Source organism: Hemitrygon akajei, chromosome 9 (assembly GCF_048418815.1).
Source record: "Hemitrygon akajei chromosome 9, sHemAka1.3, whole genome shotgun sequence".
Classification (NCBI taxonomy): Eukaryota; Metazoa; Chordata; class Chondrichthyes; order Myliobatiformes; family Dasyatidae; genus Hemitrygon; species Hemitrygon akajei.
The window spans coordinates 65189468-65214277 of NC_133132.1; the positions used below are offsets into that span (position 1 = coordinate 65189468).

Here is a 24810-nt window from a genome sequence, read left to right on the forward strand (position 1 = left end):
ACATAGTGGGCCGAAGGGCCTGTAATGTGCTATAATTTCTATGTTCTATGTATTTACCCTGTCATGCTCCTTAGTTGGTTGTATTTTCCATTCTTCTGAAGTCCAAACAAAACAGAGTTTTAGCTGCTTGTGGTCATACAATTTGCTCAGCCCAAGAATTAGCTTGGTAAATTCTTCAAACACGAGGAAATCTGCAGATACTGGAAATTCAAGCAACACACACAAAATGCTGGTGGAACGCAGCAGACCAGGCAGGAAGAAGTACAGTCGATGTTTTGGGCCGGGACCCTTCATCAGGACTAACTGAAAGAAGAGATAATAAGAGATTTGAAAGGGGGAGGGGGAAATCCAAAATGATAGAAGACAGGAGGGGTAGGGATAAAGCTAAGAGCTAGAAAGTTGATTAGCAAAAGGGATACACAGCTGGAGAAGGGAGAGGATCATGGGATGGGAGGCCTAGGGAGAAAGAAAGGGGGAGGGGAGCACCAGAGGAAGATGGAGAACAGGCAAGGAGTGATTGTGAGAGGGACAGAGAGAAAAAAAGAGGGGAAAAATAAATAAGGGATGGGATAAGAAGGGGAGGAAGGGCATTAACAGAATTTAGAGTAATCAATGTTCATGCCATCAGGTTGGAGGCTACCCAGAGGGAATATAAGGTGGTGTTCCTCCAACCTGAGTGTGGCTTCATCTTGACAGTGGAGGAGGCCATAGATAGACTTATCAGAATGGGAATGGGACGTTGAATTAAAATGTGTGGCCACTGGGAGATCCTGCTTTCTCTGGTGGACAGAGCGTAGGTGTTCAGCAAAACAGTCTCCCGAAGTCTGCGTTGGGTCTCACCAATATACAGAAGGCAGCACTGGGAGTACTGGGCGCAGTTTCGCTGAACACCTACGCCCTACGATCTCCCAGTGGCCACACATTTTAATTCCACGTCCCATTCCCATTCTGAAATGTCTCTCCATGGCCTTCTGTAGTGTAAAGATGAAGCCACACTCAGGTTGGAGGAACAACACCTTATATTCCATCTGGGTAGCCTCCAACCTGATGGCATGAACATTGATTACTCTAACTTCTGTTAATGCCCTTCCTCCCCTTACCCCATCCCTTATTTATTTATTATTCCCCTTTCTCTTTTTTTCTCTCTCTGCCCCTCTCACAATCACTCCTTACCTGTTCTTCTTCTCCCTCTGGTGTTCCCCTCCCCCTTACTTTCTCCCTAGGCCTCCCGTCCCATGATCCTCTCCCTTCTCCAGCTGTGTATCCCTTTTGCTAATCACCTTTCCAGCTCTTAGCTTCATCCCTCCTCCTCCTGTCTTCTATCATTTCGGATTTCCCCCTCCCCTTCCTTCAAATCTCTTACTATCTCTTATTTCAGTTAGACTTGATGTCCCACTCCCACTTTCAGTTGGTAAATTCCTTATTGATTGCCTTAGGCACTGTTATATCCCTCCTTAAATAAGGGGACTGAAACAGTACAATGCATGTAGGCTCACTGACCTCCTGTATAATTGTAACTAACCGTTGCTATTTCTGTAGCTCTAACCCTCTTGCAAGAAAGACCACTATGCCATTTGCCTTTCTGTTTGCTACACCTGTCTACACACAAGAGTACTTAGATTCCTTTGTATTCAACTATTCATTTGCATTTTCTTTCCATTTTGATAAGTTTGTTCTTTTGATTCATTTTACTGAAGTGCATGACCTGATTTTCCCAGATTCCCGGTGTCAGAAACTGAATTTAGAATTGAGAACAATCTGGCGTATCTTGGGAAAGGAATGGAAAGCTGAAATCCAATTGGGAAAGCAAACTGATAGAAGCTTCGTTCCTCTGTGTGGCATCATCTGACTTGTGCAGTATGACAGAAACTGAGACTTTTTGGTAGGTATGACTTAACATATTAATCATTACTAGAATATTGTTGGATAAGTTGAGGACCTATCTCAACATTGATGTAATTATGTTTGATAGAGTGGATAATATAATTTATAATGGGTTAATAGATCTTGACAATGATCAAAGATCAGAAACAAAGTAAAAATTGCCACTTTTCAACTGTTCTTGGAACTTGCTTCACAGTTGTGTTTAGTGTGAGGTTTTCTGAAAACTTAAGCAGTTGCTCATAGAGATTCTTGATTCCCTCCAAAGTTTCTTAAACTCTTGATGTTTGCTGACCAAAGAAAATATGTTTACAGGATTCCACATAGTCTCACAGCTGTGGACTGTGGTTACAAGGATATAGATAGGTAGATAGATACTTTATTCATCCCCATGGGGAAATTCAACTTTTTTTCCAATGTCCCATACACTTGTTGTAGCAAAACTAATAACATACAATACTTAACTCAGTAAAAAAATATGATATGCATCTAAATCACTATCTCAAAAAGCATTAATAATAGCTTTTAAAAAGTTCTTAAGTCCTGGCGGTTGAATTGTAAAGCCTAATGGCATTGGGGAGTATTGACCTCTTCATCCTGTCTGAGGAGCATCGCATCGATAGTAACCTGTCGCTGAAACTGCTTCTCTGTCTCTGGATGGTGCTATGTAGAGGATGTTCAGAGTTTTCCATAATTGACCGTAGCCTACTCAGCGCCCTTCGCTCAGCTACCGATGTTAAACTCTCCAGTACTTTGCCCACGACGGAGCCCGCCTTCCTTACCAGCTTATTAAGACGTGAGGCGTCCCTCTTCTTAATGCTTCCTCCCCAACACGCCACCACAAAGAAGAGGGCGCTCTCCACAACTGACCTATAGAACATCTTCAGCATCTCACTACAGACATTGAATGACGCCAACCTTCTAAGGAAGTACAGTCGACTCTGTGCCTTCCTGCACAAGGCATCTGTGTTGGCAGTCCATTCTAGCTTCTCGTCTAACTGTACTCCCAGATACTTGTAGGTCTTAACCTGCTCCACACATTCTCCATTAATGATCACTGGCTCCATATGAGGCCTAGATCTCCTAAAGTCCACCACCATCTCCTTGGTGAGTCAATATGCACAAATCATCGCAGAAATTATTACCAAGTGTTGCAAAGCTATAATGCGCAAACTTGATCATGCCATCTCATTTTGAATGAGAAATTCATCAAATGAATTTGGGCCTCCATTGGAAGTATGAGGCAAACATAGTCAGCCTCTGAATTTACTTCCTCTGAGTTTAATGGTTGGATTTTTTTTGGTCTTGTGACTCTGAAATACTTTTTCATTTTAGAATGGTGAAGGCTTAAGATGATTTTTGGTTTGGGTTGGATTAGCTATTGCTATACTTGAAGAGTCTTTCACTCAGCTGTATGTTTAAGAATAGGGACAAAATTTTTATTTCAACTGTAGATTCTGTGACAGTCAGGAACTGGCAACTCTCAATCAAAACATTAATGTCTAAAATTCAATTGAGAGAGGTATTGAAAGCAAAGTGAAACTTCTTAGCTGGCAAGGAGTTAATATATCAAAATTAGAAAGTATTAAAACTTAAAAGTTCGAAGTAAATTTATTATCAAAATACATGTATATCTCCACATACTAACCCTGAGATTCATTTTCTAGTGGGCATTCTCAGTAAATACAGTGCAATGGAATCAGTGAAAAACTTCACACAGCAAAGATGAACAAACAGCTGATTATGAATGACCGCAAATTTTGGAAATACGAAAAAGAAAAAGGACAAAATACTAATTTTAAAAAATAAGTAATATTGAGGACATGAGTTGTAGAGTCCTTGAAAGTGAGTTCATAGGTAATGGAATCAGTTCAGTGAGTGAAGTTATCCACTCTGTTTCAAGAGCCTGATAGTGAAGGGGTAATAACTGTTCCCTGAACCTGGTGGGGAGACACCCAGGGCTCCTTTATCGCCTTCCTGATGTCAGCAGTGAGAAGAGAGCAAGGCCTGGATGGTGGGGTGCTGCTTTCCTGCAACAGTGCCTCTTGTAGATGTGCTCAAGGGAGGGGGAGGGCTTTTTCTGAGATGGACTGGTCCGTATCCGCTATTTTTTTGTAGGCTTTTCTGTTCAAGGGTATTGGGTATTTCCATACCAGGCTGTGATGCAACTAGTCTTTATACTCTCCATAGAGTTTGTCAGAGTTTCAAATGGCATGCTGAATCTTCGCAAACTTATAAGAAAGTAGAGGCACTGCCATGCCTGCTTTGTAATAGCACTGGTGTGCTAGGCCTGGGACAGCTCCTTTGAAATTATAATGCTGAGGAATTTAAAGTTGCTGATCTCTTCACCTCTGATCCTCTAATGAGGACAGGCTTATGGACCTCTGGTTTTCTCCTCTTGTAGTCCTCTTTCTTGCTTTTGTAATAAAAGCAAAATGTGTGAAAATTGTTGAACATTGATTTTTAAATGTTAATTCTTAATTCCTCTACAGGATGTGGCCTGACCAAGTTATCAGTATTTTTTTTAACTTTAAGATTTCTCTTCTATTATTTTCTGCTTTGGTGGTGAAACAAGGAGCTTGTGCCGTAGAAAATTAATGTGGTATTTAGCTTAAAGTCTCTAATTCTGGCACAATATCTGCTAACTTGATTAGCATAATTACATGAGCATTGCATTTTGTTGCTTGTATAGTTATCTTCCCTGATACGTGATTTGAATTGTTCTGGAAGGTGATTTGTTCCTGGTTCAGGTTCAGAATTGTTCCCTTGCAAATTTTCTCCCTCCTTTTTTGAATTTGTGCCAAAAATCCTTGAGGAATAAACTTTGCAAAATCCATTCCTCATGTGAACACTGACTGGAACTGCTTAAAATCCTGGGCCCAAATGTTTTGTCAGAAATAGTAATTATTATCTAGCATTTTGTTAAAACTTGATGTGAGTCCAATCATCTTTGCATTGTTTCTGCAAACACAGTTGCACTCACATAGGTGATTGGCTAAAGCCTTGGATTGTGAGGTAAATTAAGGTTGCAAGGAATTTACCAACCAGTAGAGTTAATGTGTCAGAAAGTAGAAACTTATTAAAACTTAGTAACTGCTTTTGAATTAAGAACAAAAAATGTTGGAAATAATTGAGCATAGATCTAAAATGTTAACTCTAATTTCTTGCAAAAAATTCTGACTTAATTATTTCCAGAAGTTTCCATTTATATTTAAGATGGTCATTTCTTGAGGTTGTATGTCAGAAAGAAGTAAAGATCAAGTATGGGTGCAGTTTTAGTTTTCCTATGTTCATATGTGATTGAGCACATTACTCTTTCATTAAAGAGAATTCAGTTGTTGACAGGATTTATGCATTGTAAGAGTAGATCATAAATACTGAGGAAACATTTCGGTAGAACTTCCACTAGGTTTCTTTTGATGAAAAATAATCATTGTTTTGATAGAATTGTATAGCGCAGAAATGGGCTTTTTTGGCTTCTGTCATCCATGCTGGAAGTTTTTGGAGATTCCTTACTTCAACTTATAAATACATTTCCTGACCTCTTTTGCTTTTTTTTTTTTACCCCCTCAACTGTATTCCCTCTAAACCTCAATCATTCCTGTACGTGACATCTGCTTTCTTCTTTTCCAAAGTCAAACCTAAATGTGTCAACATTGCTTCTTACATGGTGACTCTGAATTCTTGTTCTCTTGTTTTTAAATCCCAGTCTCACTTCTCAGGTGTTGTTTTTCCGTTTTGGTTGCTGCCCCAATATTCCTTTGTCAGGTCCTCTTTACTGTATCTTTGTTTTAATTTTATAAACCTGTATAAGGGGTCATCCCTCAGCCTCTTTGCTCCAAGCAAAACAGTCCCAGCCTTCCCAGTCTTTCTTTATAACTCGTGCTCCAGTGCAGGCAACATCCTTGTCAATCGTTTCTGCATTTTCTCTAGCTTTGTCACACCCTTGAAGCTAACTAAACTGCTGTCACTGTTTCCAAAGGGTTCCTGCACAGGCAGTTCTGTGGCGACCCACTTTTTGTGCAGGTGAACCGGCTCACAAATAGCCAGCGCGCGGGGGGAGACTTTGGTAATGCACCTTTGACGTCATTTCCGCCCGGAGAGGGCGGGCGCTAGGGATTTAAATGCCAGCGCTACGAAGTTTGAATAAACCAGTCTCGAAATGACTTACCGACTGCATGTCGTTATTTCAGCACTGTGTGTAGCACATCGCTACATTGGTGACCCCGACGGTCCAAATGGGATTTGGACCAAAGATGACCGACTCTTCATCTGTTCACGCAGTTTCGCTAAAACTGCCGACTTTCTGGACGCTGCGACCACGCATGTGGTTTAGCCAAGCAGAAGCCCAGTTCCAGATTTGGCAGATATCCTCTGATTCCACGCGTTACTACCACGTGGTGAGCGCTCTTGACCAGGAGACGGCCGCCCAGGTTGCGGATTTCATACAGTTGCCCCCGGAAGAAGGCAAATATGAAGCATTCAAAGCGCCGCTCTTTGGGATCTTTAGCCTCTCACGGCGTGAGCGGGGTGCCCGCCTTGCTTCACCTGGACGGTTTGGAAGACAGACTGCCATCAGCATTGATGAACGAGATGCTGTCCCTGGCTGACGGGCACAAGCCCTGCCTCATGTTCGAGCAAGAGTTCCTAGAGCGACTGCCCGAGGACATACATCTGCTGCTGGCAGACGCAGATTTCAGCGACCCCCGGAAGGTGGCGGCCTGGGCAGACATGCTGTGGAAAGCCAAGAGGGAGAGCTCTTGGAGGGAGTCCGTCCGTCAGATTACCAAGCCATGCGCCCAACAGCGGACCAGACCAGGCCCGGCAGGGAGGCGCACACAACACAGAGGCAGGAGTGAGGAGGCCAGTGAACAGTGGTGTTTCTACCACCAGCGGTGGGGCACAAAAGCCCGCTGTTGTCGCCCGCCCTGCAAGGGCCAGGGCCAGGGCCAGCTACCGCTAATGACTATGGCGGCTGGCCACCAGGACAGCCTCTTGTACGTCTGGGACAAACAGTCGGGACGCCGCTTCTTGGTCGACACCGGAGCGGAGATCAGCGTCTTGCCCCTGACGGGGTACGACACCCGCAATAGGAAGCCAGGAGCCACCCTGAGGGCCTCAAACAGCAGCACAATACGGACCTATTGTGCCACATTCATGCACTCATCACCCCGTTCGGCCTGTTCAAGTTCCTCTGAATGCCGTTCGGCCTGAAGAATGCCGCACAGACATTCCACATATCGACCACATTCATGTGGATATCGTGGGCCCCCTACCAGTGTCCCGAGGAGCGCGGGTACCAACTAACTATGGTAGACCGGTTCACGAGGTGGCCAGAGGCGGTCCCGCTCACCGACACATCTGCTGATTCCTGCGCCCGAGCACTGATCGCAACCTGGGTAGCATGCTTCGGGATACCGGCCCACATTACCTCCGACAGAGGCGCCCAGTTCACCTCCAGCCTATGGTCAGCTGTGGCCAGCCTGTTGGGAACGCAGCTGCACCACACAGCTGCCTACCACCCACAGTCGAATGGACTGGTGGAACGCTTCCACCGTCACTTGAAGTCGCAGTGCAGCTGCAGTTCGGCGTCAGCCGGTTCACGTGGGACTTCACACTGGCCGCGGTGGCCCAACCACTCCTGGGGGCGGACTTCTTGCGAGCTCACAGCCTGCTGGTCAACTTGCAAGGGAAAAGACTGGTACATGCCGAGACTTCCCAGACATTCTCCCTGGGTGAAGCCAAGTTGCCGGCCCCACACCTGGACTCCATCATGCTGTCGGACAACGAATTCACCAGAATCCTGGCGGACTTTCCATCGATTCTGGCACTGCAGTTCACGGCAACCATGCCCAGACACGGGGTACAGCACCACATTCTGACCCAGGGGCCACCCTTCCACGCCTGCGCACGAAGGTTCCCCCCGGAAAAGCTCTGCCTGGCGAAGGAGGAGTTCAAGAGGATGGAGGAATTGAGGATCGTACGGAGGTCCGACAGCCCACGGGCCTCCCCCCTGCACAAGGTGCCTAAAGCAGCCGGGGGTTGGAGACCATGCGGCGACTACCGCACAGTGAATGAGGCTACCACTCTAGACCGCTACCCCGTGCCGCACATACAGGACTTTGCAGCAAACCTGCACGGGGCAAGAATCTTTTCCAAAGTAGACCTCATCTGGGGATACCATCAAATTCAGGTGCACCCTGAAGACATCCCCAAAACAGCACTCATCATCCCGTTCAGCCTGTTCGAGTTCCTCTGAATGCCGTTTGGCCTGAAGAATGCCGCACAGACGTTCCAGCGGCTAATGGACGCGGTGGGACGCGACCTGGACTTTGCGTTCATCTATTTGGGCAATATCCTTATAGCCAGCAGTTGTGGTAAGGAGCATCTGTCCCACCTCCGCCAGCTCTACTCCCGCCTGAGTGATTTCGGCCTCACGATCAACCCGGCCAAATGCCAGTTCGGTCTCGATACCAGCTACAGGACTGCAGTCTCGGGTTTGCAGCTGCAGGACTTTCTCGTAGGCCCAGGTGATAGGACCCTGCTGTGCGACGTGGCTACCGGCCAACCTCGCCCCATCATCCCGGCAGCCTGGAGGCGGCGAGTTTTCGACTCCATACATGGTTTGGCGCACCCATTTATCAGGATAACCGTCCGGCTGGTCTCCAGCAAGTTCGCGTGGCACGGACTTTACAAGCAGGTCAGTGAATGGGCCGGAACGTGTGCGCAGTGCCAAACAGCCAAGGTGCAGCAGCACACTAAAGCCCTGCCGCAGCAGTTTGAACCCACCCACCGGAGGTTCGACCACATTCACGTGGATATCGTGGGCTCCCTACCAGTGTCCCAAGGAGCACGGTACCTCCTAACTATGGTAGACTGGTTCACGAGGTGGCCAGAGGCGGTCCCGCTCATCGACACATCTGCTGATTCCTGCGCCCGAGCACTGATTGCAACCTGGTTAGCACGCTTCAGGGTACCGGCCCACATTACCTCCGACAGAGGCGCCCAGTTCACCTCCAGCCTGTGGTCAGCTGTGGCCAGCCTGTTGGGAATACAGCTGCACCACACAACTGCCTACCACCCACAGTCGAATGGACTGGTGGAACCCTTCCACCGTCACTTGAAGTCGGCTCTCATGGCCCACCTGAGAGGACCTAACTGGGTGGACGAGCTTCCCTGGGTCCTGCTTGGAATTCGCACAGCGCCCAAAGAGGATCTGCATGCCTCATCGGCCGAGTTGGTGTACGGTGTGCCCCTAGCTGTTCCGGGAGAGTTCATACCAGCCCCAAGGGGGCAAGAGGAAGAACATGCAGCAGTCCTGGACAGGCTACGCGAAAGGCTCGGCAACCTGGCCCCCGTACCAACTTCACAGCACGACGGACTCTGACCCATGTACCCAAAGACCTGCAGAACTGTAAGTTTGTGTTTGTACGAAGGGGCGGACACTGTGCACCGCTACAGCGGCCGTACGAGGGGCCATTCAAGGTGATCAACAACAACGGGTCCACGTACGTTCTGGACATTGGGGGGAAGAGAGGAGGTTTTCACGGTGGACCGACTCAAACCAGCCCATGTGGACTTGGCGGAGCCGGTCGAGGTTCAGGCACCGCAGCGCAGAGGCAGACCTCCCAAACAGAGGCTGATCCAGACTGTGGGCATTGGGGGGGTGTATCGCCTGTTCTGGGGTGGGGTGGGGTTATGTGGCGACCCACTTTCTGCGCAGGCGAACCAGCTCACAAATAGCCAGCGCGCGGGGAGACACTTTGGTAATGCACCTCTGACGTCATTTCCGCCCGGAGAGGGCGGGCGCTAGGGATTTAAATGCCAGCGCCACAAAGTTTGAATAAACCAGTCTCGATACGACTTACCGACAGCGTGTCGTTATTTCAGCGCTGTGTGTAGCACATCGCTACAGTTCTATCATTTGCACATCCTCTTGCTCCCAAGATGCACGCCAGCACAGCCCCCTCCCGAGTAGCATTCTTCACATACTTCAAAAACTCTCTTAGATACATATTATGGATTCCATCTTATCAAAGCGCTAAGGGAATCCTGCTCAGTAATACAAAAGTTTAATTCCTGTCCTCACTAATATATTGTTGCTCTTGCATCTTATTACAATCTGTTTTTCTAATTACTGTTGACTATTGGGAGGCCTGTAGTTTGGATTTCAAAGTGACTATCCCTTTCTTATTCCTAAGGTCTGCCTTCATTAGATGATACTCTAGGATATCCTTCTTGAGTAATGCTTTAATGATTTTCCTGATCAATGGGTGTAACACTCCCTCTTAGGCACATCCCTTTGTAATGTCTGAAACATCTATATCCTAGAGTATTAAGCTCTCAGCTGACCTTCCCGCAAACATGTTTCCATAATTGCAACATTATGATAATCACACATGGTGATCCATGCTCCTCGTTCATCTGTCTTGCCTGTGTGGCTACTTGAATTAAAGCAAATACAGTTCAGCCTGCTGGCCCTCTCCCTTCTGTTTGTCGGAACTTTCCACTGGTCTTGTTTATGTATGAATCATCATTCCCACTTCCCCCTCCCTCCCTACCTGCTGCCTTCCTCTCATTAGGACTTTCCTGTCTCCTGGCAGCTAGTGCTCCTACACCTTGCCCTACCTTTTTATTCTGCCAGTATTTAGTCTCTCGTGTCTCTACCTGCTGCACTGTTATTTGGGATCCCAGTACCCTGCTTCGCTAGTTTAAAGATCACAAACTTTGAGGTTCTGCTTTTCAATTCCTTACATTTGCTTTGCAGGATCACATCTCTCCTCTTACTTAAGTCATTTATACCAAGCTGGACTGTGACCTCTGACTGCTCACCTTCGCCTTTGAGAATCTTGTGTACCTGCCCTGAGAAGTTGTTGAGCCAGGCAACTGGGAGGCAGCATACTATACTGGAGTCTTGCTATTAGCCACAGAAAACTCTGTCTGCCCCCCTGACAGTTGGGTCTTTTACTGCTATTGCTCATCTAGTCTTTATTACCTCCTGTGGTGTGTAACAGAGTAAGTGATGATGGCATCAGTGCAGCGGCTGCTGCTTTCCTCTGAAAGAGTAAACTCTAGCTCTACTGCCCTCTCCACCTCCCCCAACCTAATACCACCACCAACTAATATCCAGTTCGGGGAAGAGCCACTGGGGTCCTGCAGTGCCTATCCTTCCTGATGTTGTCTGCTGTCTGGCTGAATCTGTGGTTTGACACTTTCTGCTTCCTATAGGCTCTTTGTGAGTCTAAGTGTAGTTCCTGTTGATCTTTGCAGTTTCAGAGGAGCTGCAGCTACAGTTTTCTTTCCAGGGTGAGACTGCATCTTTTTCTTGTTGTCTGAATCTTATTGATCCGCCCAAATGGTGGTACTGTTGCAGGAAGTGGCAGATACTGGTAATTTTGTCTATAAGCTGAAGTTAAATGTGAGGTAAATTAGAGCCAAAATTGGGTTGGTCAAAGAAGACAGGGTAGTGGTGGTGGGGTTTAAAAAAAATTAATTTTAATGAGTTTTTGCGATGCAACAAAACAAAAAGAAGTGGTTTATACAGTGCAAAACAAACATATCAAAGTACAGTTCATAACAATTAAGAAAACCACTCATAGTAGAATCGCATAGTTAGTTACCACCCATCCTCCCACTACCCAACTCCAAGCCAACCTTACGATATATAAAAAAAAGTTGATCAGAAATATATCACCGCAGAGCTATATTTATAAAAAGGTATATTGCCTACTACCTAATCTAAAATATGTTTACACATAAAAAAACCTCATAAATTTTAACAGTATGGAGCTGGAAGTAAGGGATTTAAATGCAAAAGAGAAAAAAAAAGGGAGGATGCACCTTTAATCTAAACGGGAATTATGGAAATATTCAAGATAAGCTTTCCACACCTTTTGGAACTTTATATCCTGTTACGTACCCCGTAACTGGGTCACTTACCAGCAAAGATAGAGAGGTCCGTTGAAGTCTGATGGTACTATTTTTAAAAGTATTTATTGATAAAGGGGCACAAAAATAAGATTAATGCAAACATACAGATAATATACGTCGTCAGTACTAAATCTAAAAGCACGGGTATAATAATCAATAAGAAATAGCTCTATCATTGTCTAGGGGATAATGTATTGTTCGATGGAAATATAACAGTCACTGTTAGTTCGTTCAAGCTGCAGCGTTTTGGGTTTAAGAGAGACGGTTTTAAACTTGCCCAGGTCTTTTATGATGCCAGTCCTTTGAGTCGGGGGAGTTGATTTCCCCGTTGCTAGCTAAAAGCCGTTTTCCGTGGTTCCAGCCACCAGTTCCAAGCAACGGAACTGAACGCACGTGGCCTCCTTCAAATGGCTTCCCGCTATTACGGGATCGCTAGCGTTTCTTCTGGTGTGTCTGAGGGGCTGTTCCTACAGACCCTCTTTTATCCTGACTCGCAGGGTCGTAGATGTCAATCAGGTTGGGGTGATGCAATCTCTTTCTCACCCAGCCCACTTTGCCTGAGGGCGTTCACGTAGCATAGTATTTCAATCCACAAATGTGTCTCCAAGAGACAATGGCCATGTCCCGTAGCTTTACATCGCTGGTGAACGAGGCATTCTGCACGTCTCTCTCTGATTTCCTGGGTCCCCTGACCCAACCCAATAGTGATCTTGCAATTCTCACAAAGGAGGGGGCTGCAGGCATAACAATCCGAATTAAATGAATAATGAATCTTTTCAAGGTCTAAGCAGGACATAATATCTCTAAGCCATTGAGCATGAGTGGGTGGGGCACCTAAGAAGGACTGCACGTCTGGCCAAAAGAGAGGCGAAAGACAATGTACGACGCTTAGTTGGAGTTAAATGCATGTCAGCTTCTCCCGAGGTACCGAAAAGAGCAATCAGGGTTAGGTTCCAAATAGCAATTAAGTATGTGAGATAAAGTTTAAAAAAAATCTCTCCAGAATTTCTCCAAGCTAGGACAAGCCCAATACATATGAATAAGAGAGGCCTTGCCCCCTTTACACTTACCACAACAAGGACTAATATCAGGATAGAACCGCGACAATTTAGTTTTAGACATATGATCCCTGTGTACCACCTTTAACTGTAAAAGGCAGTGGTGAGCACATAGAGAAGTTGAATTAACTGACTTGAGAATTGAATCCCAAACCTCGTTGGACAAAGAAAAATTTCAATCATGCTTCCAGTCAGTTTTAATTTTGTCGAAGTGGGCTCGCTTGTTAACATATATCAAATGGTAGAAATTAAACCTTCACCTAATGGTTTAACAAATCCACAACATTTTTAACGGGTACCTCAGGAAAGTTTGGTATTAGAGAGTTAATAAAATGTCTAATTTGGAGATAGTGAGTGTTAGGTAGGCAGTTCAAAAACAGTTGTTCAAAAGTTGCAAAGCGCTTATCTATGAAAAGATCTTCAAAACACCTAATGCCCTTTCTGTGCCAGTCTAGAAATGTTAAATCCTTCATGGAAGGCTGAAAAAGATGATTATGTAGAATAGGACTAGAGAGAGAAACCGTGAAGCCCATTATGTTTTCTGAACTGAGCCCATATTCTCAGAGTGTGTCTGATAACCGGATTAACAATTGATTTAGACAAATGGCAAGGAAGTGCGGATCCAAGAAGTGTGGAGATGGAGAGATTTTTATTAGAGTTGCCACCCATATTGGGCAGTCAGCCAAAAGATAAGAGAATGTATGTTGGCTGCTCAGTAATATAAATGAAAATTGGGCAAGGCCATACCACCTACCCTTTTAGGTTTTTGAAGATAAGCTTCTTTAGTCTGGGACATTTGCCCTTCCATAGATAAGATGAAATAATAGAAATTAACGAATCAAGAAAAGCTTTAGAAATAAAAATTGGTAAAGATTGAAATAAGTATAAAAATTTAGGAAGAATAAACATTTTAACAACATTAATTTGACCTATCAAAGACATGGACAAGGGTGACCACTATGTTTTGTATGATTTAAAAGATTAGTGAAATTTTCTCCAAAAAGATGCTTATAATTTCTTGTAACTGTAATGCCAAGGTAAGTAAATTGATTATTTACTACCTTAAAAGGGAGGTTATAAAATTCTAGTGATTGTGCTTCTTTATTTATTGGAAAAAGTTTTCTTTTATGTAAATTATGTTTGTATCCGGAAAGCTGGCTAAATTTGTTAAGGAGTGAAAACATTGGGGATAAGGAGGTAGTCAGATTTGATATAAAAAGTAAAAGATCATCAGCATAAAGCTCAACTTTATGCTCAACATCCCCCCTCCAAATCCCTGTCAATTCAGCACAACTTTGAAACGCAATTGGCAATGGCTCTATAGCCAAAAAGTAAGGGACTTAAAGGACACCCTTGCCCGGTGCCACGTTTAAGATTAAAAGGTTGGGATTGCTGAGAATTAGTCAAGACAGAAGCAGTGGGGTGTGAATATAACAATTTAATCCTCATAATAAAACTTTGTCCAAAATCAAATTTTTCTAAAACTGCAAAAAGATTAAGCCACTCCACACAGTCAAAAGCTTTCTCCACATTTAGAGAAGTGACACATTCAGGAATCTACCTAATGGACGCCGTATATTTAAAAAAAGGGAGACGATTTTTAATAAAACCAGTTTGGTCTTCAGAAATAATTAAAGGTAGAAAGTTCTCCAAACTGCAGGCCAAAACATTACCAAAATTTTAACATCAACATTTACCAAAGAAATTGGCCTGTACGAGGGACACTCGATTGGATCTTTATCTTTTTTGGCTAAAAGAATGATACATGCCTCATTAAATGATGCTGGCAATTTACCATGTTTAAACGAGTCAGTTAAAATTAACATTAGTTGAGGTGAAAGCAGTGAGGAAAATGATTTATAGAATTCTGCGGAGAACCCATCAGGTCCAGGAGATTTACCAGACTGCAGTACAGAAATAGCTGATGATATTTCCTCTAGTGAAATTGGTGCATTCAATTTTGCTTTAAGATCGGGATAAAGTGTAGGAATGTTTAAACTATTTAAAAAACGCTCGACAGAAATATCATTTAGGGATTCAGAAGTATAGAGTCGAGAATATTAATTCTGGAATGTATCATTAATTTCAGAATGATTCAAGGTAATGTTCCCATTTTCCATTTTAATTTTTGTAATATGTTGTTTAACTTAAAAGCGTCTTAGTTGGTTGACTAAAAATTTACTGGATTCATCACCGTAAATATAAAACTGGATGTTACTTTCCAAAAGTAGGCATTCAGTTGGGTGAGTGGAAATAAGGTCAAACTTAGTTTGAAGTTCCGCTCATTTCTTATACAGCTCCAGATTTTTAGACTGGGCATATAGTTGGTGTATTGCTTTAATTTGATTAACCAGATCTAATCGCTCTTTATGGGTCTTTCTATTCAAATTCACAGTATATGAAATTATTTGACCCTTTAGGTATGCTTTTATAGTGTCCCAAACAATCTGACTTGAGGTTTCAGATGACGTGTTAGTATTTTAAAAAAAAAGTTATCTGGTCCTCCATAAATTTTACAAAATCATTATCTGACAACAAGGTCAGATTAAAACACCAATGTTTATTCATTTGGGGGAAACAAGGAAGAATTATAGACAGGATGACTGGGGCGTGATCTGAAATCAATATTCTCCGATAGTCACAAGAGCGAACAGATGGAATCAACTGATTATCAATTAAAAAATAATCAATTCTAGTAAAAGTATGATGAACATGTGAAAAAAAAATCTCTCACATTTGGATGAAGAAAACGCCATACATCCGGGATACCATAATTAGAAAGGAATTGATAAAGCAGATTTACTTGGTAATCTAGGAATAGAGGACGATTGATTCAAAACCGGATCTAATCAACAGTTAAAATCACCACCCAATATGAGAGAATATGAACTCAGCTCAGGCAATAAAGAGAAGAAACGATCAAAAAACTCCATATTATCCGAATTGGCATATAAATTAGCCAAGACTACCAGTGTGTTGTATAATTTCCCCGAGATAATAATAAAATGACCATTTGTATCAGATACTTTATTATGAAGCTCAAAGGGAGCATTTTGATTTATAAGAATTGAAACTCCCCTGGTTTTAGCCTGAAAGGTTGAATGGAAGTGCTGCCACACCCATCTAGACATAAGACAAGAGTTAACAGAACACTGAATGCGTGTTTCTTGCAAAAAAAAAATTGCTGTGTTAAGCTGTTTAAGATGTGAAAGCACCTTCCTTCTTTTAACAGGATGGTTCAATCCCTTAACATTCCAGCTTACAAAATTCAATGGACTAACCATTGTCCTTTAAAAAAATATAGGATAGAAGACATAAGTATTGTCTGAAATTCAAGTAACAATTCTGGGGCAAAAGTGTAAAACAAGAAAAACAGGACAGAAAAACGTCCTGAATAATACAGATGTCTAAAGGTTCTATGAATAATGTTGACATTAGAGTTCCACCTCTCCCCCCCAAACCCCAGAACAAGAAAGCTACCAAAAAACAGCAGCAAGCTCTTCAAAAAAAATGTCACCCCGTAATTCCAATTCCTGTTTCTTAGCATCATCATTATTAGCTCAATTTTGTATCAGTTACAAAAAACGAAACTTTTAGCACTACAAACTAAAGTTATACAAAGTGAAAAGAACAACCATTCCACCGAAATTTGATATGTTTAAGTCAAGGTAATAATCCAAAAAAAAATGAGCTAGTGTTTAAGAAAAAAATATAAAGAAAGTCAAGTAAACAGATTTTACCCAATAACCTACCCACAAAAAACTATGAAAAAAAATTTACTGACTTAAGAAAGATTGGGGAAAAAACCCAGAAAAAAAGTACTTCTCTGCCAGTGTGAGTCATCAGACAAAACCAGAGAGAGTTGAAGCCACAGGGAGGTCATCAATAAATTTCTGAGCATCTGAAGTCGAGTTAAACCACATTTTGTCTCCATTAGTAAGAATTATTTGGAGGTGAGCTGGAAATCGAACGGAAGGCCTGAATCCACGATAATATAGTTCTTTCATAACTCCTTTAAACTCAGCTTGCAGACTCAGAACTTGGGGAGCATAGTCCTCGACAACACAAATTGGTTGACCCTTATTTTCCAGCTTTGCTCTCTGACGAGCTTCTTTAATGAGGAAATCTTTTGTCTGGTAGCGATGAAAACATAATTACAGGACGTGGCATGTGTCCTGGGTCCGGGATAGGTCCTGAAGTGCGGTGAGCTCTGTCTATCTTGGGTGAGGTGAGAAGTATTTTGTTCCCAAAAATCTCACTTAGCAGAGTAGAGAAAAATTCGACAGAAGATCCATGTTTGATATGTTCTGGCAAGCTGAAAATACACAGATTTTGACGTCTGTTCCAACTTTCCAAATCAGTAACTTTGGATAATAACTTGCTGTTATGATCTCTTAAGTCGGAACAAATGCTTTTCAGCTCTTTAACACGGCAGTCTAATATATCCATAGTAGTCTCGAGACGTGATACGCATCAGGCATGATCCTCCACCGTGGACGTAATATGATCCAATTTTGAATTCACCGAACTAATAGAAGACTTAAATTCAGCTATTATCTCCTGTCTACGCTGCTCCAAAATCAAGGTAATATTCTCGCCTGAGGGGCCAGCGGCAGGAACTCCTTTCTTCCCCAATTTGGTGGTCTTTGAAGCCATCGCAAAACAGGCGTATTTGCAGGCAGATAGGAGAATTAAAAAGTTTTAACAGTTTGGAGTGGGGAAAAAAGGGAGAGAAGGAGTGCGATAGCTTTTAGCGACTAAACTAAAGTGTAAGGGGGGGGGTTGTTTTTTTGACTGAAAGTAGCGGTGTTTAGGATCAGTGCTGGGACCACATTAGTAATATGCATACATATAGATATCTATATGGATTTAAATAAATTGGTTGGAATTTTGGGTAGAGTAGTAGAATGTGGAGTTTAATCCTGACAAGCACAAGTTAACCCATTTTGAGAAGTCAAATGCAAGATGAAACTTTAGGCCATCCTCTATTAGGAAACAGGTTCCACTTCTACAGTAAGTCAGAAAATAAACAAATTCACTTTGTAGTAATTATCCCTCTACAATATTGTAATGATTATCATCATAAATATGTAAGACTAATTTTTAAAAAAAGAACAATTACTGAAAGTGTAAAGAAAATAACTACCGTAGATTCCGGACTACAGAGCGCACCTGATTAAAAGCCGCAGGCTCTAATTTTAGAAATAAAATCAATTTTTTAATTGTAAAGGCCGCACCGGATTTTAGGCCGCACCGCTACTTTTAAATATACATACGTATCGGTAACACAAATTACGTTGCATATACTTTTTTACTGAACAGCACGAACAACATTCCAATATCTCCTAGCGACTGGTAAAAATATATATACTGCAGCCTACCAGGAAAAGTTATTGATCGACTTTAACTTAAAAGCAGCGTTTTCGCTCGGGTCTAATCGGCTCTGACGCGCTTGCGCAATGCGATCGGGTCTAATCGGCTCTGACGCGCTTGCGCAATGCGATCGGGTCTAATCGGCTCTGACGCGCTTGCGCAATGCGATCGGGTCTAATCGGCTCTGACGCGCTTGCGCAATGCGATCGGGTCTAATCGGGTCTGACGCGCTCGGGTCTTGCTTTTCTTCGAGTATTTTCCATGTTGATGAGGGTGAGTACAAATGACTGATTTACAATAATTTAATTGTGAAAGTGCGCTTGATTTATCGTACAATTTCATTGGACCTCTGTGAACTACTCATCAATTTTATTGGTCTACTGTTACGAGGCAAAATGTTTACGAGGCGGCATGAAAAAAAACCATGTATTAGCCGCTCTGGATTATAGGCCGCAGAGTTCAAAGCTGTTCAAAATGTGGGAAAAAAGTAGCGGCTTATAATCCGGAATCTACGGTAGTTCTTCAGCCTGTAGGAATATACTTAGGCCAGCTTATTTGAACTTAATGTTATAGAAGCTCATTTGTATGTAGAGGTGTTCATAAGTCAAGTGTTTTTCAACCCTGCCATTGCTTTTTGAAAGTGGCAATACAAGTGGATAGAATGGTAAAGAAGGTGTATGGCATGTTTTCTTTCCATTGGGAGAATGAGTATAAAAGTTCAGAAGTGGCAGCTTTATTAAAAACTTTCATTAGGCTAAATCAGAATTGAGTTTAATATTGCTGGCAAATGTCATGAAATTTGTTGTTTTGTGGCAGCAGTACATTGCAATACAATTTTTTAAAAACTCCTATAAATTACATGAAGAAATGTATATTAAAAATTAAGCTAAAATAAGTAGTGCATTGTCCATTCAGCAGCGATCTGATGGAGGAGAGGAAGAAGCTGTTCTTGAAATGTTGTGTGTCTTCAAGCTCCGTAATACCACCCTGATGTAACAAAGAGAAGAGGATATGTCCTGGGTCCTTTCTGAGGCATAGCCTTTTGAAGATGTCCTTGATGTTGAGGAGTCTAATGCCCGTGATGTGCAACTTTCTCAATATTTTCCGATCCTGTGCAGTGGTCCCTCCATACCAGACAGTGATGTAACCAATTAGAATGCTCTCCACTATACATCTGTAGAAATTTGAGAGTCTTTGGTGCCATCAATAGGTTCATGAGGGACATTTAATGTCAGAAATGTATACAACATAAATCGTGAACTTCTTTTTCTTTGCAACCATCCACTAAAACAGAGGAGTGCCCCAAAGACTGAATGGCAGTTTAAAGTCAGAGGCCCCCCCCCCAGCTCCCCCCTCTCACGCACAAGCAGCAGAAGGACAATGACCCCCCCCACCAGCAAAAAAAACATTGGTGCCATCCACTGAGCATTCAAGCGTGCAGCAAAGCATCAGTAAAGACACAGACTTGCAGTACCCCAAAGACTACTCGTTCACCCAGTAATTCAACATACCACAGGCTGTCTCTGTCCCTAATAGGGGAAACAACTTGCTGATTTATGATGTTAAAAGTCTGTTGTATCACTTTTACCGAGTTCCACGCCCAGTGAATCGATGCTGAGGCTCTGTCTCTGGACACACAGCCAGTAGCTAACCTGCTGCTCTCGATGTTCCTTGTTCTCCCGTGACTCCTCAGTCAGAGGCACTGGCCTTGAATTAGCCTGTCTCCAGAGCCGCAACAATCTGGCACCCTGAAGGTGTGCTAGTCTTCCAGGCCGCACCCTTGTGATATCAAAAAACGTACCAAGTCTCCTCAAACTCTTCATAATTTACAGTCACTGTTGCAGCCTTTGTAATTGCATCAATATATTGGACCCAGGATAGATCTTCAGAGATGTTGAAACCCAGGAGTTTGAAACTGCTCACCTGTTCCACTGCTGATCCCTCAATGAAGACAGATGTATGTTCCCTTGACTTTCCCTTTTGAAATCCACTATCAATTCTTTGGTCTTATTGACATTGAGTACAAGGTGGTTATTGCGACACACAACTAGCTGACTCCTATACACCACATTGTCACCATTTGAAATTCTGCCAACAATGGTTGAGTCATTGGCAAATCTATAGATGGATGTGAGCTGTGCCTAGCTAGACAGTAGAGCAGTGAGCTAAGTATGTATCCTGAGGTGCGCTAGAGTTGATTGTCAGTGAGGAGGAGGGGTTATTTCTAGTCTGCACTGACTGTAGTCTCCCAGTATGGAAGTCAAGAATCCAGTTGCAGACGGAGGTACAGTAGCCTAGATTTTGGAGAGTTTTGATCAGTACTAAGGGTATGATGGTGTTGATCAGAGCTGTAATCAACTGGGATTTCTATGCACTTTTTTGGTCACCACACTTGGAGAGCTTGCCGAGGAGGTTCACTAGTATGTTACCTCTGTTGGAGTGTGTTAGTTATAAGAATTGGTTGGCCAAAATTTGTTTTTTCTGGACGATTAGACTCCTGATAGAAATAAATATCACATATTCATCTCATCTGCAGAGCCTTGATAAATTGCAGTTGCCAAAATCAGAACCCAAAAACGGTTGTCAAGTTGGGGTGTGATTATGCTTTTTCAGTTATTCAGTGTATCCTTGACATGATTGCTAATGTATTTAACTATTCCTAATGTGCATTTCAAATATCTACACACAACTGTAACTATTAGATCTGCAGAAGAACTACAAAGTCATTGCATTTTAAGATGCAATTGTTCTAATACAGTAAAATTATTCCAGTAGGTGTGACTAGTGGCCAAACTTGGGATCTGAGTAAGTATTTTGCAGCTGTTGGATTATGAAGTATTAAAGAAACTTTACTGCAAAAAAAATAATTGTAACTTTTTGTTCAGGTACTGACAAAATGGGTGAACAGCGTAGCAAAAACCTCCTGGTCCAGCTGGGGCCAAAAATGCAGGCATATCCAGAAGAGCTGATCCGACAGCGCCGTTCACATGATGGTCTTACAGAGTATCTAATTCGCTGGAACGTGCTGAGTATAGATGACAGCGGAGGTGGAGGCAGCAGCAATGGAGGAAGCAGTTCTAGTGACAACAAAGCAGACAATATTTTAATGTGGATGTCAGCTGAAGATGTATATGCCAACTGTCCCACTCTCCTGGGGAAACGGAAACCTGAGAGTCAGAGAGTGAAAGTTGAACAAGAGCCAGTGAATGTTGATTCTGATGTCACGTTTGATGATGTAGAGTTACTTGACATGAAGGAGGATGTCAAACACTTGGTGCAAAGAGCAAGGCGGCAGATGTCTCGCAAATCTGGACCAGACTCATCCCTGAATATTTCGCACACAATTCACGTTCTGAGTGCCTATGCTAGTATTGGTTCACTAGTTGGGGTGTTTAAAGAGACGGGAGCTTTGGATGTGCTTATGGAATTACTCTGTAACAAGGAAACACAAACACGCAGGAGTGCTGGAAAGATGCTTCGAGCCCTTGCTTCACATGATGCAGGTAGGATGTTCATTGTTAAACACTTCAACCACTGTATGTTTGACTTGGTAATTCCAATTTGGAAAGGTCTGAATGCAGACTAGAAGAACACATTCTTCCTGGATAGTACAACTCAATAGTATTAATATCAATTTTTTTCAACTACAGATAATCCGCACTTAATGTGCTCTTTTCTCTGTCCATCTAGTTACATCTGCCTATCAATCGTATGCTACACTTTTTGGTTCTCTTATCTCTTTTTCAAAATGGTTCTTATTGTCCCTTATCACTCCCTTATCTGGTTCTACATCATCTTTGTTAGTTATTGGATTCTAGCATATGTGGGATCTTGTTTTCACTTGTCACCTTTTCAGCCTTTGTCTCTATCTCCGATCTCCTCTCACCTGGCTCCATCTGTGCCTTTTTCTTTCCTCTACATTGAAATGGGTCTGTTCTTTTTTTTCCAAAATGAGCTAATTCATATTTTCCCACATTGAATTCTAATATTTTGACCACATAAACCAATCTCTAGAAAAATTGTCTATTTGCTTTTCCACTTAGTTTTGTCTTGTCTGAGTACCATACATTTTCTTGGTTCTTCTAAGTCAAATTTAAACCTTTGTAATTTCAACATTGATCCCCCATGGTATGCTACTGGTCACATGCTGCCAACATGAAAATGGTCTTTTACTGCTACTTGTTTTCTGCCCATTAGCCAATCCCCTGTCCATACTAATGTGTTAGCTCCAACACATGATGTCTTAATATTACATCCAATAATCGGTTGCTTCTCTGGTTGCACAAGCATACAAAATGCTTTTTATTGATATGTTTGTGCAATTTGTGATTAGCATTAAATTCAGTATAATCAGTATTTGTTTAAAATAACCTACAAGCCAATATTGAACAAAAATACAATATTCAATATTTATGTTGAGTAAGTAGTTCGATCTATACAAACTTTCACTTTTTTTCAAGGAATCCTATGCAATCATTTGGCCCTTTGTCTATTTCTGTGTTTCCTTCCAGGATATTAATTCTTTTCTACACTCCTCAATAGTAATTCTTCTTCTTCTTGTGTTGTTTTATGGCGGTTGGCAAACCAGCTTTAAGGTGCATTACCGTCATCTACTAGACTGGAGTGTGGATCGTTTGATAAACAGGATGAATGAAAAGAATTGCATTCCCTAAGTTCTATATAATAAACCAGAGTCTTTCAGATACTTCATATTGGTCTGTATTTCTCTTGAACTCCCACTTAAAATGTCTTCTATACCCACAGCAGTTATTTTGTTTATCTTAAGCGCTCCTATCGTCTTCACTCTTTCTCTTTGAATCTTCTTACATTTTATCAATACATGTTCAACTGTTTCTGGTTGATTACAGTATTCACACAACCCAGTTGGATGTTTCTCTATTTTGTATAATGTGTAATTAAGACTTGTGTGACCAATTCTTAAACGACTGATGATCACTTCTATCTTTCTATCCCCACCTGATATTCTTTGGTATCTGACTTGCCTTTGTATTTTGTACAGTTGTCTCCCTGTTTCACTCTTATCCCAGTGCTTCTGCCATGTCTCCTCAATACGTGTTTTTATAATGCTTTTGACTTCCCTTTTGCTTAGAGGGACTTATAGACGATTTGAATGATTGTTTAGCTATAATGTCCACTTTTTCATTACCCTCCACACCACAATGAGCAGGAACCCAAAGGAAGCTTACTTCTACCCCATTTTCGGTCAGTGTGTGTAACTTGCATAGAATCTCCAATAAAATATCCTGTCTACTTTCTGATTTTCTTGATTTGATAGAGGTTAATGCAGACAAACTGTCTGAACAAATTACAGCCTTTTTGACATTATTTTCTTCTATCCAAGATAATGCACTCAATATTGCCATTAATTCTGTTGTATACACTGATAAATGGTTTGATATTCTTTTTCTAATGCTGGTTTCGCACTGAGGAATGTGGTCTGCAATACCTGTGTGGCCAGAGCTATGGTCTTTTGATCAATCTGTAAATATTACTAATTCGTTTCTAAAATGCAGGTCTATATATTCTTGTACTATTAGTTTGATTCCACATTTAGACTTTTTAAAAAGTTGTTGCAGGTTTATATCCACTGTATGTATTGTAAAGAGCCATGGAGGAACATCAGATAATGGATCTGTAGGGGTATATTCCATCTCATGTAGAACATATTTTTGTGCTGCTGCATCCCCAATTCATCCAAAGCTATTATAATTTGAATTATTATGTTCCCAGCAGTCTTTTAATATAGCTTTAGCTGGATGTGAATAGTTATGCACCATGATGTTAACCCAGTAATGTAGCATTAGCTTTATTCTTCTAAGTCTTAATAGCATTTCCCCCGTTTCGACTTGAAGAGCTGATACAGGTGATGTTCTGAATGCACCACTACATATCTTGAGGGCCTGAGCTTGCTCAACATCCAGCATTTTTAAATTACTTTTTGCAGCTGACATGTATGCTACACATCCATAATCCAATGTAGCCCTCATGCAATAACCTGCTCACAACCCAATCCTGTCCAGCAAGACACCTCAATGTTGTTTATTTTTTTTACATTTGTTTGTAATTTTCTCAATTTTCTTTTTCCATGTAAGTTTCTTATCGAGTAACAAACCGAGGAACTGGATTACCTATACCTGCTCTAATTTTTGTTCATATAATTTCATGGAAACTGGTTTGTGGTTTCTTGAGAAACATATCACTTATGACTTACTTAGACAATTTGAAACCCCATTTATTTGCCCACTCCTCCACTTTATTAATTGCATCTTGCATTTTCCTTTGTATATAAATTAAATTTCTTCTCACCCATAAAGCCCCATCATCTGCATATAAGGATTTCCCCACACTATGTTCAACTTGCGCAAATATGTCATTTATCATTATGGTAAATAGTAATGGACTGCAGACACTACCTCGTGGTGTTCCGTTTTCAACCAAATATGTCCTGGAGTACTCTGCTTCCACTTTGAGTTGAATTGTTCAACCAAAAAGAAAGTCTGGAACCCAGTTATATAACTTTCCTTCCACCCCTAATTCTTTCAATTTA

General features: G+C 42.1%; 1 protein-coding gene across 3 annotated transcripts in view; it reads left to right on the forward strand.

Moving 5' to 3' along the window:
- The window catches only part of LOC140733195 (cullin-9), a 292661-nt gene that overhangs the window by 20378 nt on the left and 247473 nt on the right, over positions 1-24810 (forward strand). For 2 of the 3 annotated variants that reach the window (XM_073056198.1, XM_073056200.1), the window contains exons 2-3: positions 1719-1882; positions 21128-21745. In XM_073056198.1, the coding sequence (XP_072912299.1) occupies positions 21139-21745 (607 nt within the window). In that variant the 5' untranslated portion in view covers positions 1719-1882; positions 21128-21138. The remainder of the gene's footprint in view (positions 1-1718; positions 1883-21127; positions 21746-24810) is intronic. The other variant, XM_073056199.1, reaches the window with a different exon arrangement.